At 35.2% G+C, this 20,962-nt stretch overlaps 2 protein-coding genes across 4 annotated transcripts; one reads left to right on the top strand and one right to left on the bottom strand.

Moving 5' to 3' along the window:
• Positions 1-17: 17 nt before the first annotated feature.
• Positions 18-1,460, bottom strand: LOC120326053 (splicing factor C9orf78-like). The gene has a single exon (XM_039392260.2). The coding sequence runs from the start codon at positions 1,401-1,403 to the stop codon at positions 525-527; it is 879 nt and encodes a 292-aa protein (XP_039248194.2). The 5' UTR covers positions 1,404-1,460; the 3' UTR covers positions 18-524.
• Positions 1,461-12,256: 10,796 nt separating this feature from the next.
• LOC120326495 (proton-coupled folate transporter-like) lies at positions 12,257-20,615 on the top strand. 3 transcript variants are annotated; one of them, XM_039392803.2, is made up of 11 exons: positions 12,257-12,735; positions 14,187-14,296; positions 15,237-15,346; positions 15,440-15,601; positions 16,012-16,137; positions 16,267-16,601; positions 17,289-17,482; positions 18,084-18,246; positions 18,404-18,487; positions 18,696-18,852; positions 19,289-20,615. In XM_039392803.2, exons 2-11 carry the CDS (start codon positions 14,195-14,197, stop codon positions 19,374-19,376), a joined length of 1,521 nt encoding a protein of 506 aa, XP_039248737.2. In that variant the 5' UTR covers positions 12,257-12,735; positions 14,187-14,194; the 3' UTR covers positions 19,377-20,615. The 3 variants fall into 3 exon arrangements, with proteins under 3 accessions (XP_039248737.2, XP_039248736.2, XP_039248738.2); XM_039392802.2 differs by having other exon boundaries at positions 12,706-12,739; XM_039392804.2 differs by lacking the exon at positions 12,257-12,735 and having other exon boundaries at positions 13,713-14,296; positions 15,224-15,346.
• The last annotated feature ends 347 nt before the right edge of the window (positions 20,616-20,962 follow it).

Raw genomic sequence — 20,962 nt, 5'->3', positions numbered from 1 at the left:
CCCACTTGCACTGCCAACTGTAAAACAAAGAAAGCAATAATTTGGGGCAGTTATTGAGCGTTAAACAAAAATAATTTGACATCCATAAATACAATATTGAAATTATTTTTTGTAACTAAAATTTGGCATAATGAATCACTCTCATTATAGAGTTAATTATTTAGAATTCAACAGAATACCTTGGTTTAAATAAGCATGGTATTACATAAAATTGATCAATAAAGACCAAACATGATATATGTTACTAATTTTTTATTTATACCAGCCAACACCCATTAAAACTGAATCGATACTACGAGACAATTACATCAATCTTCAAAAGATATTCCTAATAACCATACATATATTGTATGCTTTGAGTGTATTCATTGGGTCCAGTTAGATGTAATATATATGAATTTAGAAATGCCATTGTTACACTCAATTTGGTTGATATTACTGGAATTGCACCGCAAACTCCGATTAGCAAAAAACAGGTTTATTATAAATCTCACAATGTATCATGGGTTAAATTAAAAAATATTTTAAAATCTCCGAGCATGTTTTCTAAATTTATCATAATGAAAGTCATCCGAAGCTTTATCTTTATTTTCTCGCTTTTTCGTCAATTCTACTGTAGGTTGGCGAGATGTGTTACCAACAACCAGTGGTGCAAGTTCTTGTTCTTGCTTTTGTTCTTTCTTTTTTGCAAAATCATTATCTTCACACATGTATCTCCGGTGTTGAACATAATTAACAGCCATGTTAGTTGGAACAAATGATGTAGAATTTGCCTTCTTTCTGTTTAACTGCTCATGAATTAACTTTTGTTTTGCATCCTCTGTACGCTCAATATTTTTAATTTTCGCTTCAATTCCTAAATCTATTTCAGGTATGCCGCTCAACATTTGATTTGATAACATTTCCTCAGATTGTTTTTTTACAGAAATTTTCAAATGATCCGGAAGGGCAAACAATTGATCTTCAGCCGATTTGATATTGCTAGTTTTATTCTCATCATCATTCGTGATACCCTTCCGCTTTTGTAATTCTTTTTCAATATATATTTTCAATTCAGCATCTTCATCCCTTCTGTTTGTTTCCGCTGAAAAAGTTGTTCCCAAATTTGTCACGTCACGATCTGTATCTTCATATGTTCGATCTCGATTTCTATCTTTCACTCTTCTCATGTCAATAAGTCCACCAGTACCTAGTTTGAATGGATCATTTTCAATCAGTAGTTCTTGCTCATTTGTCATTTTAGCACCAGTAGCCAAAGCAACTGCATTCACTCCTGCCTGGCGCTTGCGAATCTTTTGCATTTCTCGAGTTATTTCCACAATGCCTACAACAGATTTATCTTCATCTTCATCGCTAGACTCCTGCCTTTTCCTACGAATATTTCTCCTTTTACCTGAACTCATATTGCAGTACCGTATTCTACCAAATAGAACCTAAAAATTTATACAAAATTTTTATAATCAAAAAAAAGTCTTTCAGGGCAGCTCTAGGAAAATAAAAAACAAAAGTAAAGCTAACGCAGTACTGGGGGACGAACTAAAAGTGGACACTTGAAAATTGAGCTCTTTGAAAAAGGGAAAATGGGTGTAATATTTTTTAAAAGAATCATGAATTAGTTAAATATATTTAAATTAAATGTTGAACATGTAAGGTACAATAACTAAACCCAATAATGTGGTTTGAAACAGAGGATTGGAGGAGTGATACGCGATTGATCACCACATAAGCGAGGCACTTATTCATGAAGTCAGAAAAAAAATGGGAATTGTTACCAAAAAAAGACCATGAAATAAAAGAATGTTAGTCATACAACCTTTTATTGGTTTGCTTGCCAAAAATGACAAAATTTTCCGGCGTGCCAGTATCAACCGAATTTGTGATAACATAGGCTACCACTACTGTAGCTACTGGCATTTTTAAAGTTATATGTGAAGGATCTTGAAGAATGGATGAAAATTCCTCCAAACAGTGAAAACATAACTAATATTGAATTTATTCACCTCAAAAATAATGCATTGCTACCGGTACAGGTACTTCCAGTGCAAAACCTGCATGATAATAGGGGTCTTACTACTTACTGAATACAGAGCGAAACACCGCAAAGAGCGCAAAACAGCGCAAAAGAGTGCGAAACAGCGCAAAATAGCGCGAAACAGCGCGAAAGAGAGGAAAACAGCGCGAAACAGAAGGAAACCAGCGCAAAACAGAGGGAAACAGCGCAAAACAGGAGACGCAGTCATTACCACCTCCTGCCACGAAAGAACCACGGCGCCTCTCGCCATGGTTTTATGGCGCTATTTCCGGCATATTCACAAGGTTATGTACCGGATTATAGGTCATCATGCGAAATTTTATCTACCTTTTTGGTGCTCCAGAAGTATGTGCAGCAATATGTCGCACAACCTGAATCCGCTACACACACACACACATACTATTTTCAGGTTGTGCGCCATCTTGGTGCACATACTTCTGGAGGTCCCTTTTTACCTAACCCTAACCCTAAAGCCAACCATATCCATATGGAAAATGTTCTAAATTATGGTACCCAAAATGTGTCACCAGCAGGGGCAGACCTGCCATTACAGCATTACTGGCTACATACGTTGGTTTGTATTTTTAATTTGCTGCCGTGGTACTCCAACTCAAAACAAGGTGCCCCGAACTCATTGCAAAAAATTTTTCTGCTTCACACTGTTTCCCTCTGTTTTGCGCTCTTTCGCGCTGTTTTGCGCTGTTTCCACACTGTTTTGCGCTGTTTCCCTCTGTTTTGCGCTGTTTCGCGCTGTTTCGCACTGTTTTGCGCTCTTTGCGGTGTTTCGCGCTGTATTCAGTAAGTAGTAAGACCGTTACGAAACTATTACGAGAAAAGTTCATAACCGAGAACAGCGATTCATGGCCATATCAGGATGTAGATTTGAAAATCAATTCATACCGAGAAGTTAACAAGCAAGTATATTCAGCATGCGATCTACAGCTTCATAATCATAAATCAAGTAGAAATGAATAACACGAACACAGACAAATTGATTATACTGTGTAAGAATGTAGCCGGACGTTTCCCCGACCCCGACCCTTAAAAGATTCTCACTATACTTTATCATTACAAAATTTTCAATGCTAATTTTGAGAGTGTTTTGGAGAGTTGGCTCTTACAAACTAGCGCACACGTCCAAAACTATCATTTTTATTCAAAACAATAAACCTTGTTCCCCTCCTAGGTACTGATAGCTAATTTTAGACTAGTCTATCGCAGCGTTTGCGGTATCAATTTTGTATTTGCGGTATCGATTATTGTAACTAAACTGAAGATCCTCGGAAGGCATAGGCAATTAAGTTATTTGGTTCCCAACTATTTTCGAATATCTGACTGATCAAAAGAAGTGTCTGATCGGCGCCATAGATTCCAATTTCTACGTCATTGTTAACCTATTGCTGATTTGTAATTGTTGCCGAAATAAACAAATATGGGTATTTCCGAAGTATTCGTACCAGGTTAAGGTTAGGCCATAATTTTAATCCGATTTTCTTTATTATGGTTCTATAACGAGTTCGGGGACTGTCTGTGTTGACCAAGTGAATATCCCCGTGCCCATAGGTTTCAGTTCTTTTGCAGAATTTGATGTAGAATAGGCGAACAAAATCAGTAATCTCCATATTGGTACACATACCCCTGGAGCGGCAAAAATGTGCCAAAGGTTGGGAGCTCAGCTTGTTGCTAGGCCTACGTCATAACATATTTCCTAATTAGTTCAATTAAATGACAGATTGTTAACAAACGAAGATGAAAAACAAACACAGAGTTCCATCAGATAATACGATCCTTTTAAATTTGAAGAGGAAGATTCCGAGATCTCGCTCGCGTACCGGATAGCCGTGCTTGCGTGCCAAGTTAGGCCCATCTCTTCCCCACGTGAATATCCGATGAATACACTTGAGTATAGTGTAGGCCAGGGGTGGGTAATTACTTTCCTGAGTGGGCCGGATGATCAAAATTCAGTATGATCAGAAACGGTTATTTGCAAATACCATAAGCCCTAGACACAATAATCAATGGGCCGTTATTAGAGGGGCTGGCAAATTACGGCAGCAGCGCAAAGAAAGTTGATAGAAAAAAAACTTAACAGCTGGGCTAATGGGCTAGGATAACGTTAATAATAAAGATAGCACAATGTAACAATTGCGGTCATGATGACCGTATTTGATAAATAGATTATTCAAATCAAAGAGAATAAATGATGCGCATTCCTGTCGTTTACGAACAAAATTACTGTAACTTGGGATTTAGGAGGCAAGTGTTATTTGATTGAATTTATTTTGTATCCAAAATAGGAAACGGAAATTCCAATGGCAACAGTCGTCGTGATTACCCATTTGTTGAAATTGCCGACTTTTTCACCGTTGATGGTTTTTCTGTTGCGCAAAATATTCAGTTCAAGACTATTACTAGAATTAAAAATGTCTTGCCATATCAATTTCATATATATTATAATTAATTTAATTATATATTAAGAAAAGGAGCGATCTTGGTCATTTGATTAATTTGAGCTACTTAAGATTATTTTTAAGAAATCATCATTTGCAAAATTCCAAGGTCGGTCATAAAATCCCACGAGTACAATTGCAACTTTGAAATAATGCGGCGATATGGCGTAGCACAAACACATATTTGGGAACCGCTGGGATTTGCTATAGTCCCCGATCCGATGAAAAATAGGGATGGCGGAATCGAGTCCGGATTCGAATACAGAATCGATTCTTCGCGGAATCGACTAGAATCGATTCTGATGCATTGGAATCGATTTTCGAGGTCAAAACTTGAATTGCTAACAATGTTCAACGTTTTGTGGCAATTTCTTCACATATATATATGTATAAACTGCCTTACTGCTATGTTGAGTTGCTACGACGTCGCAAACTTCACTATATATATATTTTGCTAGAAGTTTTTTACGTTTATTTATTTCTAGAATCCCTTTGGGTTCTGAGGGATTCTTTTTTTTGTGCGATTTTGTCTCCTGTGACAGATTAGATACCCATACTACTTAGTTTTGGTTTTCTTTTCCGTGCATATATTTGAACATAGCTCTCTTGTTTGATTTTATATGGTATTGCTTAGGTAGGTATGTTTTCTCGGTGAAATATGTCGAAGAATCGATATTCGGAATCGAGAATCGGAAATTTAGGAATCGAATACTTGTAAGTAGTCATAATTAGCATCCTTAATGAAAAATAACGAAATTTTTGGGATTTATCAGGTCAAAAATAGAGCTTTGAAAACGAAATTTATGATGTTCTGCATTATATTTTGTGATATATATATATATATATATATATATATATATATATATGTATATCTTATGCCTTCGCTCCTTTCTTACAATAATCACTTCCTCATTTTCAGTCGCTAATTGGATTTGCGGATTAAATTTTTAGTTTGTATTTAGTCTCTCGTTTCAGATGACCACACAACACAATAGGGAGTTTTGCACACTTCTCGCACAGTACCAAGGAAATCCTTTTCTCGACGTCCTCATAATACAGGGATAATTCCGTGTAATATAGTTTACCGATGTATTACTGATGTTCACGTCTTAAATACCCAGGACATGCTGAAGTAACTATCAGCGATCTCAACTCAGTCGTTAAATTGATCATACAAGCATGAAAATGCCGTATTGTTTTGAGCATATCTTCCTAGGTCTACCGCACCGTATAATTTAATTTCAATTTCCCCGAAAAAACGAAACACAGGCAAGTTTGGGAAAATTGGCAAAACCTTCAATAAAGTTTAGAACATGTAGAATTACATGTGCCAGTTTACCCATCTAACACACACAAACACATATAAAAAAGATAAAAAAAACACGTGTATCATTCGGACGTCTAACTCGTGTAACATAAACACACCGCAGGCATGGTGAGTTCCAATATAAAACTGTTCAAGCGGATATGATGTGGCTATGTTTATCGTCCGGATTTGTTTACATCAGCCGCAAAGTAAACCAATAACTTGATTGAGGTAAACAACTGCGAAGTAATGTGTTAGGTGAAAACAGTGTCAGCAAAATTATTAAAAAAAATTCCAAATGTCTTCGCACGGAATTCTTTATTATGAATAAAATACGACGTGGGTGCTTTGTTGTTGTAAATTTCTTTGCATGGAATTCTTTATTTTGAATGAAATCCAACGTGGAGACTGTCTTGTAAGTTCAACGTAGTTCCATTTAAATGCCTGATAATTTCTTCCACATTATTCGAATCCTATTCTTACGTTGCCCATCATTTCATGTGTGAACTGTTCCTATCTTTTATATTCCATTTGTTTCAAGTCCACCAACTGAGTTGTTATTTTCGGCGCCGTACCAGAGCCGTCGACACGTACCTATTTAACAACGTTATATGAGCTAGGGCTCAAATAAAATTGATATCTATGGTAAGTATCTATAAGCTACCCGATTCTACGCAAGAGCGAGCAGTACAAACTGAAATTCAACCGACCGCCTACAGCTAATATAATTTTGATTGTTACGTCATGCAGAAGTCTGCTTTCATTGGCCAATGTAAGAGCGTCCTTTTCGTAAAACGCAACTTATGGAAATGGGCAGCACTATTTGTTACTAAATTTCTAAGAAATATTTTAAAATTATTTCCAAGTAGTTCTGTTATGTGCGCTACGAAACTGAAGGAAAAACGTCTTCGTCTCGCGGCCTAGTAGTTTTATATAAGAATGATAAATTTATAACATGTAGGCACGATCGATTACGCCCTTCTTTAGGCCCTTATTTGTTACTTCGGAAAAAATGGAAAATGGGTGCAAAAACTTTTAAAAATATAATGAATTAGTTAAATATAGTTCAGTTAAATGATTAACATGTACAGTGCAATGAGTGCACCCAATAATAATGTTTAAAACGTAGTATATGAGGGTGTCGCACACGCTTGACCACCACATATGCTAGACACTTATTTAGCAACTTCGGAAAAAAATTGCCTAGTTACCCTAGGTCCTAGTACTATAGGTGAATATCCAATAAATGCATTTGAGTCTAGTATTTTTATCCAGATACATCGGGAAAAATCTTTTCTTTACGGAAGTGACTGAAGAGGGGCCTAATCGATGGCGGTACCAGTTTATGTATCTTAAATAAAACAACTAGACTCAAATGCATTCATCAAATATTCACCTAAGGTAACTAGTATGAATAATATATTATATTTTATTCCAAATTTTTTTCTGAAGTGCCTAGCATGTGTGGTGTGCAAGCGCGTGCGTCTTCTTCTAATATATACCATGTTTCAAACTTCATTATTGAATTTAATCATTGCACATTGCATGGTCAACATTTATTTTGACTATATTTAACTAATACATTATCTTTTTAAAACTCATAACGCCCATTCCTTCCGAACTGCTTTAAATGTATCTAACCAATTGTGCCACGTGTACCATTATTCATCATTCTTAAAAAAAATACTAGACTCCATTTATAGGATATTCAACTAGAACAGTTGTTTCCAAACTTTATGTGCCTGCGGACACCCCATGTATCTTTGATGTAACCACGGACACCTACAATTTTCAAATCAAAAACACAACAGCAGAACATAGCATATAGCTATTCGGACAACATTTAAAATGACTGCCACTCCTCACGTACGTAACACAAATAGCTTACTGATTTATCTCATGTGGATCAAATTTGTTCCTTGCTTACTTTGATTTGAACAAATGTAGATAACCGATGTCTAGGTCTGAGCGTTTCGAAACGGCGCTGTTTCGACCTTCGAAACGGATATTATGACGTCATTGGCAATACAACCTGAAATTAGTCAAGGTTCTCATTTAGAGATATCCAAATCTAATTTAATATTTTAAATTGTACCGTCTCGAATATCGTGCTTCGTGTTTATAAGAATACTGAACATTGCGTAAACGTCCTAGCGCCCCGTCCGCGTTATTTCATGTTATGTTTCATCGTAATTGAAGACGCCCTTTCCGATGCGCAATAAATTACTGCCGACGTAAATACTATTTAATATCTATCGCAAATTTCTTTGTTGAACTGAAGTCGTTGATGGTAAAATCTTTCAGTTCAGTAAGTAATATTAGTTTATACGCAATAAAAAAGCATGTCGGAGGTGGCTTGAAAATAAACACGATTTGATTCTCCGTTAATGACAGATAGAAATATGTGAATCCGGTTTATTCAATTGATTGTGACCATATGATCGCGATTAGGGCTGGGCATTTCGAATCGAATCGAATAGTAAATTATTCGAATCGGTTCAGAGCTAAATTTCGAATCGCCGCCATCTTGTTCTCATCTTTCCGCTAATGGTCGAGGTGAATTCCCATTTTTTTTTCCTTAGAGTCATATTTATTCAACGAAATTCCAACATATGACTATTTTCTGCAGTGAGTTATTGATAAAACGTGTTTGTTATTCCGTGTGAACGCTCAGTAATCTATCTGGGTGATTTATTCTATGTCTTCAGTAATTCATTTGTTGAGAGGATCAATTACTATAATAAAGTCGCTCAAAATTATATATTATCAAGTATTCGAGATTCGATTCGAAAAAATTATTCGATTCGATTCTGAAATCACAAGGTATTCGAAAATGCCCAGCCCTAATCGCGATGTGACATTACGCTTTTTTCTGAACTAATGTATAGCCCTGTAAGCAAAATAAAAATGAATGCCCGTAGTAGCACAAAAGTCAACAAATGTCTAGAACGATAATTGTGGCGGAATTTTGCTGTCGATGTCACGTTGACGGTAATTAGTCGGAATTTATAACGAATATTAGCCGTTTCAAAATCCGATGTTAATGTCGATTTTAACTGTATAATTGTAAACATTCAACTGGATGCCTAATTGTTCTTTTTTCTGCGCTAGCAAAGATGCACCACAATTCATAAATACTGTAATGTATATTAGGTCTTTTTCATCATAACAAAAAAATAACTATGGTAATTTCAATCAATGATAGCATCATGAATGCCCAATTCCTGTGTTGCTGAAGCATGGGATGTATTTAAAATAGTCGAGTATTCGGTTATGGTTCTCCCTGGTATCATAAACCAACTGGATCACAAAGATAGGGGCTTTTGTTTTACATTCTTTTAAAAACTGCTGCAAAAAATGCAGCAGATGTAATGGAAAAAATGACATCAATTTTTGATATGGAAGGCCTAAATTGAGATAAGTCTTTGTCGTATTTCCGCTGTTCAGCCATTTTGATAAACAAACTTGTCTCGCTTATTTCAAACCTGTTCTGCTTGTCTCACATTTGTCCTAATCGAATTAAGTATGCAAGTGCAGTTTTAAGTATTCTATGGCGTCTGCAGCTGCCGCAAAACTATGGCGGTATTTCCATACCATGGCCGCTACGGCCAAACCTATGGCGACTGACTTTTTAGCTGCCACAAACCAATGTCGAGCTGCCGTTACCGCGGCAGCAAATTAAAAACCAATGGCAAGTAAAATTTTGCTGCCGTAACCGCGGCAGGTGGGCCGTAAGGACAGGGCTGTCCCTTAGGGTGACAAATATTGGGTAAGTTGGAACGTTTTTCTTATGGATACAGTCTTGGTGGATTTGGGGTTAGGGTTGGGGTTTAAGTAGATATAATTCCGCATGATCAATTAGAATTTGGTACATTAGTTTGTGAATATACCGTTAATACTGATTACTGAATACAGAATAGCGCTATAAAACCATGGCAAGAGCTGCCGCGGTTCATTCGTGGCAGGAGCTGCCATGAAGTGGTAAGAACTGCGCCTCTAAGTATGTCTCACACTTGTCTAGTTTGTCAAGCACTCGTCCTGATCGAAATAAATTTGTCTTAATTGTCTCACACTTGCATGGCTTGTCCCACGTTTGGCTTGCTTGTCCCACACTTGTTATGTTGTCTCACACTTGTCCTGCGCCCTGTCACTTTTCCTGATTGTATCAGCGGGGTGTCTTTAAAGAGGTATCAAATGACTAATAATTTTTAGTTTCTTCTTAAAATTCAAAACTCTGGTCAACGTGTAATGTCTGAAATTTTTTGTCGCCAAAACTGAAGTACATTGAAGAATCCAAAAATACGTCTCATGTTCCAACAAAAATGCACCAAATGTTCCAACAAAAATGCAAAAACTCTAAATTCCGAATTTATTTTCATGCTTAAAAACTCGTTTGTATACTTCAACCGGTGGTAACAAAAACAAGCGTAGCTTACAGTGTATTGTTTCTCTATTTGTTTGGTCCCATATATTCTCTCCCTATTATCCAATTTTTCTCTCTATTTAGTTTTAATGAGATCGAGCAAGTTATAGAACGCTGTTACTAAATTTGGACAAAATATGACCAAAACTAATAATATTTTTCTTAACTCAGGCTATTGTCGTTTCAGACAAGTATAAACAAAACTTTGTTTGACTTGTATATTGGTGCCAAATTTAGCTAAATTTTCAAGCTTTTAATTCCCGAAAATGTTTTCATATTTTGTGACTTGTGTAGCGAATATGGATTGTGGCTATGGACTTTAATGTTATTTAACCCCTTTATATTAATAGTTATGTTAAATTCAATGAAAATAGGTCATTTTGGCTATTTCCCGGATAATGATTCATCGTGACAAGTGACAAGCCTTATAGCTTTCTTCGTTTCAAGCGTTCTTTGTCTCGACCAATTTATGACGTGTGTTTCCGCATTTGTCCGAGGGTTGAAATATAGGATTTTTCATGTTTTGTGATTTACTGCTTTGGATTCGAGAATTGGAGAATTTCCATATTAATCATATGGCAAACAGTAGCGAGTGTGAACTGTAACGGAAATTTATCGTGTTAATCAACCCTTTGTATTAATAGTGTGAATTCAATGCATTGGTCATCTGCCCTATATCATGATTATGATTTATCGCGACAAGTCTTGGCAATGATTCTTTGTATCGCCGGTTCTTTGAATCGACTAATCTGTGGCGTGTTTCCGGCCTCCATTTGAGAGTTGAGAATATATATATATAGTGTTTTTGCATTATTACTGATTTGGATTGCAACCGTATAACTAGTACACGGATAGCGAACCTTTTTCAATGAATGGGTCAAAAATTATATTTTATATTTTATCGCGTAATAGAAGAGAGTGGGTCACATATGTATAATCAATGTTTGTATCTATAGGAAAATTTTGAAACTAATCTTATAAGCTTCTGTTGGTGTAGTTTTGGGCTTTACATATGCAGCAATTCTATCAGGGAATTTTTATGGCACCCGATTTAGGAAATTAGAGTACGAAATACGCATATGAATTACCAAAAATGTTTAGAATGATGCAGCAAATTATTTTACGGTTCCAAAGAGTTTGGAGGGAATTCCATTCTGATAGTGTTATATTTTCAACCACATTACCATTACGGCACTTTTATACCACCCCATTGTTATTTCAGATTATTCGGTTTTTCTTTCAAGTCTGGAAAAATTTGTTTTCTCAACGGCATTGTAGGCAAGAAACTCATAAAATGCAGAGTAGCATCTAGTCCTCGTATAACCCATAAATCAGTCTACAGGTACAGTTGCAGTTTCGAAAGAGATAATATGTTGTGGGAAAAACAGTCAATTGCATTGTTATGTTAGAGCCATAGTCACTTTGGTCAGAGCCAACAGCTGCATAACGGTACACAGCGGTGCAGACATGTGTCCAAGAGTAGGGGTTTTGAAAATTATCATACCAGCCCAGCAATTAACTATTTGAATATGAGCGATCGCAGCACTGACTGCCCAGCGGACGGTACATCATAATATTTTAGGGTACTCCTGAAGTATGCGCACCAAGATGTCTCACAACCTGAACCCTGACCTGGTACACAACCTGAGTTCAGGTTGTGCGCTATCTTGGTGCGCAAACTTCGGGTCCTATTTTAGTTATTGTTAGATTAATTTAGGACCGGTTTTATCAATTTTTATCACTGATGTATTAGAATTTATTTATTTCATTCGTGCCTTGGCGGGTCACGAATAAAACGGAATGGGTCACTTTGTGACCGACGGGTCAGTGGTTGACCATCCCTGAACTAATATTAAGGCTCAAGGGTATATTTCAATATATCTGTTTTGGATTCAATTTGATTGTGCAAATTTACAATATACGAACATTGGCATTAGGCTACAATGTATTGTTGGATTATTGACCTATTGAGAACTCAGTTGGGGTTTACTCCGCTAACGTAGCTACTTCCACTGTATTAAAGTACGTGTATTAAGGACACGCGGATAGAGACATTCTCCCCTATAAAACCACGTATTTCTTCCGATTTCCAGTCTATGTCGGACATGGCGAGAGAGAGAGAAATTTTACTACATAATCAACACAAATGAGTAAACGTATAGAATCAATTATTTTGAATGTCAGTCTGCCAAATCGACAAAGATCATCAGGGCCCCGACCTGTTACGTTTCCCTGTCAAAGTTGACGATAAGAAACTATTATGTAGTACTTATAAAAATAAATAAAGAAAAAAATGCGTCGAAAAAAATTCAACAGGCAGAAAAAGGTAAATTACCGAGACCACGTTTGCGAACCCCAGAAAACTAGGGACATCATTTTATTAAACTATTAACTCTTGAAGACAAAAATTATAGTTACACAGATCCGGCGTCAAAAAGATGTTGAAGGACACTCGGGTTCAAATATTCATTTCATATTTGATCATAGCAGAAAGACCAACTGTCATGCAATGTATTATATAAAAGTGGGTACGGTGTTTCTGTTTCTCGCTGTATTCTATAGTGACAGCACATTTGCACCCGTGAACTGCACCCAAGACATTTACACCTGCATACTTTTGCCCACGAACTTTGCAATCGTACATTTCCTCTCATAGATTTTAGCATTGTACATGTGCAACCCCAGGCATTTGCACCCGCGGATATTTGCACCCATGTACATTTGCACCCACGTGCATTTGCACCTACGTACATTTGTACCCATGCACATCTACATCCACGGACATTTGCACGCATATGCAATCGCCCCATGAACGCAACCCGCAGTCTTATTCGCGAATAAACGTGTTTCAGACAAACTTCAATTACCAATTATAGATATATATTCGAAATGAAGACGGATTACAAATTTTAAGTAGCCCGTATTCTTGGGTGAGGGTCGCTACGTTTTTACTTCCATTGCCAGTTATACCGTAAATATATACGGTACTACTACTAGGTTATACTCCTTTCCCACTTTTGTCGGACATTTGCTTCTGATGAAATAACGCAACCGTAGTCGAATGTCCTGTGGCAATGGATTTAAATTTGGCAAAAAAATGTACGGTGGTTGGTAGACGATGGCGGAGAAAACTGGCCGTACATAAATTAACCAAGTCAGTGTTGAATCAATTGTACAAGACAAAAGAGAGGTTCTTCGAGAAAGAAGAATAGCAAAACGAAAAATAGAGAGCGAGAAACGACCTAGACATGGCGAAAGCAGGATTTCCGATTTATATGGAACAAGTTGTTTACATCACTTTCCTACTACTTGTATTATTGCGCCGTAATGTCAGTCAATGTTAAACAATTGTTCATGGGTGCAAATGTACGCAGGTGCGAAAGTACAGAAGTATGCGGTTGCAAATGTACGCGGGTGCAAATGTCTGTTGATGCAAATGTACATGGGTACATGGGTGCATATGTACGTGTGTGCAAATGTCAGAATGTTCTTGGATGCAATCTAATCTGTATGTGGGTGCAAATGTAAGCAGGTGCAAATGTACGCGGGTGCAAATGTACATGGGTGCAGATGTACGTGTGCGCAAATGTCAGAATGTTCATGGATGCAATCTGTATGTGGGTGCAAATGTCCGTGGCCGTGGGTGCAAAAGTATGCAGGTGCAAAGATAATGATACAGTATTCTACTGCTCTGGGCTGTTTTTCTTTGTTCTGTGCTTATTGAGGCTTCCCTCTCTTCTGTGCTGTATCGGCATTCTTCTACTTTGCGCTTTTTTTGTTCTGTTCTGCGCTGTGTTCGATGTGTAGTAAGTAGTAACTACAGGTAGTACCGTACTGTTGTAAGACCCCTCCCTACCATATGGCTACAGCTATTGCAGTATTGGTTTAATTGAAAGTTAGAACATGGTTTAGGCCCTTTAGGGTACAAAATTATAAAATAGCTGACATAGTTTAAGATTAATCTGTTCTGTTCAGTTTGCAGCATGGGATATTTCTATTTTCCATACCTATTGGAGCTGATTGTTTTTATTGGCAGTGGTGGAGTTTTTACTGCATTGACGATAAGAAACCAGTATGTATACAATGTAAGTTGAAGTCTACTTCGAAAAATTACCAAAGACAGAATGAGATAAATCTTCCCTGTTAGTTTCAAAAGCGATCCTGTGAAATAACAACCCTAATTCCTATATTCTTGTTTGAGCTGAATGTCTCTGAATGGAAAAATTACTTGCTCACACCCTTGATAACCAATATATTCCGATACATAGGCCTATCCCTGTATCATACTGTTGTACTGCCCTTATTCAATTATATTTTACCCATTTTGTTACCAGTAACACTTAATACTGTAATAATTGATGTAATCTGAACCATAATTTTGTAAATGAAAATGGCTAGCCCAGTTTTTCATGCACCAAACTTTCGGTGGGCGATCTAACTATCAGCTCGCGATATCTTTTTTGACAAATATTTTTCACTGTTCACTTTTGTTCACAAAATCTATATTCAGTTCTGCAACTGTTGTGGCAAACATGTGAGAGTTGAGAATGTGGCAAACAATTTTACTTTACTTAGTTTGTTGCTTTTTTCTTATATCTGTGCGGTTGTGTGTGCATTAATTTTAATACTCTCAAGTGAGTGAACATTTACCACTTCTTTTGGCAAACTTAAATTCTGTATGCTATAAACTTACTTCAGGTTCAGTTTGCTCTCCTCATTCTAGGATCAGTTTTTATCAATTATTTTGTCTGTTATGCTGATTATGGACTCGAAAGAAACTTATTCCATTTGTAAAATGTCATATTCATGTGAATATATGCTCACATGCAATCCATGTGCGGAATTTCAATAAAGATCCAATTGGCTTGGCAGATTCGTTAAAGATGACATAATTCTACAATTTGGATTTCCATATTTGAATTTGTTTTTTGAAAGTTATTTAAGTTTATTTTAATCGCCCCATATGATGAATATCTATTTCACACAAAAATAATTGATGACTACTAATTCAGACTTTTCTCAAAGGTGATTGCTCAGATGCACAACTACACCTCCAATAATTCATTAGATTATTGTGCAGCGGACGATAATACTTCTTCTGTGGAGGATGACATAGTTGCTGCTGAGGCATCAAGGTATAATTTCAAGGCATCTTATTTAAATTTTTTGTCAGACTTTGTATATTACGACAATGTTACTTTATCAAACACAAATTTTATTGTTTGCAGATGGCAGATATATATTAATGTTGCATGTGGTGTTCCATCTGTATTTGCTGCTATCATTTTGACATCATGGAGTGATAAAGTTGGAAGAAAAATTCCACTTGCGCTAACATTATTTGGTTTCACAATTTCACACACACTTCAACTTGTTGTGATCTTATTAAGGTAATTTAATCCAATTATGCTATTTCTACATTTATTGTCTCATAAAGCTACATTGCTGATGTTCTATATGTAATGTTCGTTGCTAGAATATGTAATGTCAGTTGACTGTGTAGGCCTATTCAGTAACTTCCAATGTGGTGATATCCAAGTCATTCGCTAGTCATGTGATTGCTCTATAAAAGTACTCGCAAGTGTTATTTGTCAACCTGAAATTATCTCTACAAAAAAAGAATAATGACGATTTTACAGTCTATAAAAAAGCTTTGCAGTTTTCAAAAAAAAAGTGCGCTTATAGTGAACACTGGTCATGTTTAATTAACTATAATTGAATTCAATAGAGTGGAATTAGGAAGTTCAAAATAAGTTGGAAGTATAATGTGATGACATCAGATGAATTTTCTTATCTACAGTTGGCCATTGTATATGCTGGTAGTCAGTTCCCTGTTATATGGCATTTTTGGTGGTTTTGTGGGAATGTTAAATATCTGTATGGCTGCAATTAGTGATATCACAACAAAGGAGCAAAGGGTTGCAAGGTAATGTCGAATATTTCATCTGATCACTTTAATAATATCTGTTAGATAGCCTTTTCAATCTACAAATTTTTAAATGGATTTGCAACCTTACCTTTTCCAAAATCTATTGTAAAATTTTGTTTTATTCAGATATACTCTTCTTGAATGCAGTATGGGCCTTGGTGGAGGTTTAATCAGTTTTGTTTGTGGATTTTGGATAACTGCAGATGGATTCATACCTAGTTCATATTTATCGGCTAGTGTCTCGTTAATCTCATTTTTGCTGGTTGGATTTTTGCCAAGTAAAACATTGAAGGTGGAACAACAGCAACAAATCAATGGAGGCGCAGTGAATAAGATTAAGACAAATATAAATGACAATATGTCTAAGGCACAAATTCATCAATCTTCCAGTTTTGCCCGTTTCAAGTTAATCAAGCAGGTTTATACTTCAGAACACAGCATTTGCAACATATGTGACAGCGGTATGTATACAATGTTTGCTTTTAAATTCAAATTTTGAAAATTCACTCAAATCAATTTATTTGATTAAAATGTTTTCAAATGTTCAAAGTTGTAGGGGAGCCTGCTCCTTGAAATACTAGCTGATAATCTGGTTCGCTGGTTCTAATCTTGTGGACAGATGATTATGCGGGTGTTTTACATAACCACTAATAATTGGCTAACTATTATTATGTGTGAGAAGATTGCTTGGCTCCTATTTATTGCTTCCTCACCATCAAATCCATGCATTTTGAACAATAAGATGGATAAATAAATATTCACTACCTGACATGGACTGGTAACCAGACGAGAGGTTGTGGACTGTGGTATGTCATACGATCGAGCCATCACATCGCCTTTCTTTCCCCTTGAGGTTATAATGAAAATCCTATTTAATCCTAAATTCTTCTCCTTCTTTAAACATACCTGTTAGTATTTACAGTACATTCCAGATGTAGAATAAGTTACTTCTGCAGGATATAATTGGTCTACTTTGTATGTTCTAAAATTGAATTAGTGGAACTACCTTTTGCATCAATTCAGATTAATCAAAGGGTATCATATAATCAATGTCGATTCTCTTATATTTTTTGTATCACAAATCATTGTTCATATATCATATTTGCAAAACTTGTTTTACCTTATGTAGTCAATCCATTATGTTCCAGAATTCAGAAAAGATCAAATTAACTTATGCTCACATGGTGGTGGACTTAGGAAAGGTAGAGTTTGGCGAATGTGGTTCTACTTGCTGGCATTCAATTTATATCTTTTTCCTGTATTTGGAACTGGTATATTTGACACTATGTATTATTTATCCTATCCTCTGTGCTTTTCACCCACATTAATTGGAATCAGAATGGTGAGCTATATTATGAAATTGAGATAGAAAATACACCAGTCAAGGTATTTTTGCACTGCATGCACAATTGTCTAAAATCAATAAAAAATTTTCAAATACATTTGAAATTGATTATATTTGATAAGCTTTCTTGATTTAAAAAACTTTAAATTACGGTATGTTTATTTCAAAATCTGAGTAGTATTGAAATAATGTAAATATTTGCCATATGATGACATTCTATGCAGCATAAATTTGTATGTTGTTGTTGGGTATTAACTATTGAATGAGCTTGAATGTAGATTTTTTTTGATATTTCATATTTGCGTCACTAGTACTTGCGTCTTAAACGATGTAGTCCGAATGAAGTAGTTATGTAAATTTTGATAAAAATGGTTCTGCACTTCAATATGTTATTTACTATCTATTACAGTATACTAGTTATTAATGTTTCGTGTTATAAGCTATGAAATATTCAATATTATTTAAAGAACAATTTTTAACAAAATTCAAGTATTACGAAACATCGTCGATTTGACACAATTCTAAACACCTACGGTATCTATTTTCTATTTTGTTACAAATAGTGTTGAAATCTACAAATCTTGAAATACTTTTGCAGGCTTTGTCATTCGGTTCAGTTGCACTAGCTCCTGGTCTTGTTCTTTTTTATAAGCGAGTACTCCGGTTATCAAATGTAACTATTATACTGCAAGGCATAGTTGCTCTGATTGGAATTGATCTAATGATATCATTTGCAAAACAACAATATGTGGTGTTTATAGGTATGTTGAATTTATGATGCAATTGAGAAAGGTGATGATGTAATGAAACGACATCAAGTATAAGTTATTTATTTGAAACAGTGAAACACAAAGAAACAATAATTTTCTTGATCTAGTGAATTTATTTTGCTACATCTTTTTTAATTCTTATTTTCAGCATCCAGTTTTACTATTTTTATGCAAGTGACCGCTCCTGTGCTGCGTACTCAGATTTCATCTCTTGCATCTATATCTGAGCAAGGTTAGCAAGAATTATTCTAACTCTATTATTAAATCTTATTATGCAGGCATACGGAGAGTGACAACGGACAAGTACCGTATTACTTTTTATCCCGAAACAATAGTCAGTTTTAAAAATTTATTAGCTGTTAAGTATAGCTTCTAGTTGAATAACTTTGTACTAGTTGATGTTGCATAATATTAAAGTATTATTTTTGTTAATAATCTAGGTGCAGCTCTCAGCCTCATTTCTGGAACTGAAAACTTTTCCAATATGTTTTCCAATGTTGCTTATTTGTTGTTATATCCAGCTACATTACCAATATATCATGGTTTTATGTGGTGCTTATCATGTGCAATTCTGTTAATACCATTGACAATGATCACGTAAGTTCGTAATGACTAAAAATGTATGCAGAAGATCACTTTATAGTGTTAACAAAATATCTCGGGATGGTAGAATTTAACACACCACGTTCAAAATTCAAGCACAGAACAGTATTATTTAATGTAAACTTTGGTAATTGACTCGTGCTGACACATGTTTAATGCCATTACTCAAATATTGATCATTGAGTATTTGCATTGGCTAGGTGTATTTTTCGCTGACACCAAAGATGGCAGAATAATTTTGGCAAGTCATTTACCTATGCTTAATCATGATACACCAGCGTTTTCTTTGTTTTTTTTAAAGGAATTGATTCTTGATCATGTGATATAGTTTAAAACCACCTTTTATAATTATTGTCTTGCTTTTATTACAGTATTATAATAATAAAATATTTATAATGCAACATAATTTATATCAATTTATCTTTTACAGTATTGTTTGGATAGCAGACAGGAAAAAACTTAAGGCATCATTTTCAGCAACTGAAGAAGATCATTCCCCCTTGATTGATGTTGACTAAAAAATACTAAACTAATCTGAAGTAGTACATTTATGGCTCATGATACTCTTTAATATCTTATATCACTGCATTCGGTATAACCAATAATAATACATAGTACATAAATGTTTTTTTCATCATTTTTCCAGTACACGAATATGTTTTTTCATCATTTTGTTATATGAATTTAAATTTTAACTGCTTGGCATCTTTCTATTGACGTGTGAAAAAAAAATATGCATCTTGACTTGTTTTACATCAGTTGCACTAATCATAGTTTAAAATGGATAATCTAAGCTGGGACACATCTTTTTAGTTTGTCGGCTGTATTTCACTGTGCAAGCATACAGCATTCCTTCAGTAAACTTATTATTCTATTTTCTTTTGATATAGCAGAACTGCCAAGCAGTTTTTTTTGCTCAGCATAGTCTTAACGTTCAGTTTAATTTCAAATATTTTTTCATCGTTTATCTACTGCTGGATTTTGAGTTATAAAAATAAGAAAAATATATTGATATCAGAAGGTTATATTTTGTCATTAGGTTGTTTTGTTAATAGCAGGTTAAACTGAAATAACATTGTAAGAAATTTTCGCACAAAATCAGCCATTTTCCATATTACTTGTAATCTCATTAACCATTGAACAAATATGCTTAGTTCTTCAGCTTTGGAGTTTCCGAGTATGATTGTTAATATTTGTCAAGTTTTGCTGCTTGTTTATTTATAGTGGTGGCATATCATTATAACGCACAGATTGTGTGGTATATTTTATTATCATTTTATGTAAATTGTGCACTTATTCAGATATCTTTGTTTTGTATTATTGATTTTTCTCTAATGACCTATTATTATGCTTAAATTGCAATAAGATGTTTGATATGATTTTGTGCCTAATTAATAACAAATTTGCATCTTGTAGATTGGAGATGACTTTATTAATTTTTTTCTCACTCCATCTTCAACGATTTTTTTCAATTCACCAAACAAACACTTATTGAATTAAACTAGACCCATCTACATAGTCCTCCTATTAGCCTTTGATTATTCTTTTTTGTCATTAACCTATGAATTTTCAAAAATTCTACCAATGTTGTTAGACTATATTTATATTTGGCACTGTATTGGTACAGTATTCAGTTTTCCTTTGTAGATGCTTATGTACATTCAGGCGAATATGATCATCTATTTCCTTAGTATGGTACAGCGACATTTTGAAATACTGTGAGCTGAAAATAAACCTCATGAAAATGAATTATGAAATAGTGAATTTTCTGTTTTTTTTTTGGTGTCATTGTGCTGTTGTGGATAGCACAGTCAGGACAGTACGAAGTAGTTCATTGTTCTTTTTCTGTATTTGGATGTCACGAAAGTTTCAACAGATAACCATTTTATGCTGTTCTACTGAGTAATCAGTCTGGATCAATTCACATGAATCTGGATGTTGATACATATGGCGCTTAATATAGGGCTATAGATTTTGATACCATTTTTTGGATCACTCGAATTTGTAACTTATGCCTATCAAATTGGCCGTCCCCATATGTTCTCCACTCAACGATCGTCGATGTGATTACATGTCCACCAATCTTCTCCCACATTGCGCGAAA

This window comes from Styela clava, chromosome 4 (assembly GCF_964204865.1).
Source record: "Styela clava chromosome 4, kaStyClav1.hap1.2, whole genome shotgun sequence".
In the NCBI taxonomy this organism is placed as follows: domain Eukaryota; kingdom Metazoa; phylum Chordata; class Ascidiacea; order Stolidobranchia; family Styelidae; genus Styela; species Styela clava.
Note: the sequence above shows the minus strand (reverse complement) of the source record. Positions and strands in the feature narration are given on the sequence as shown.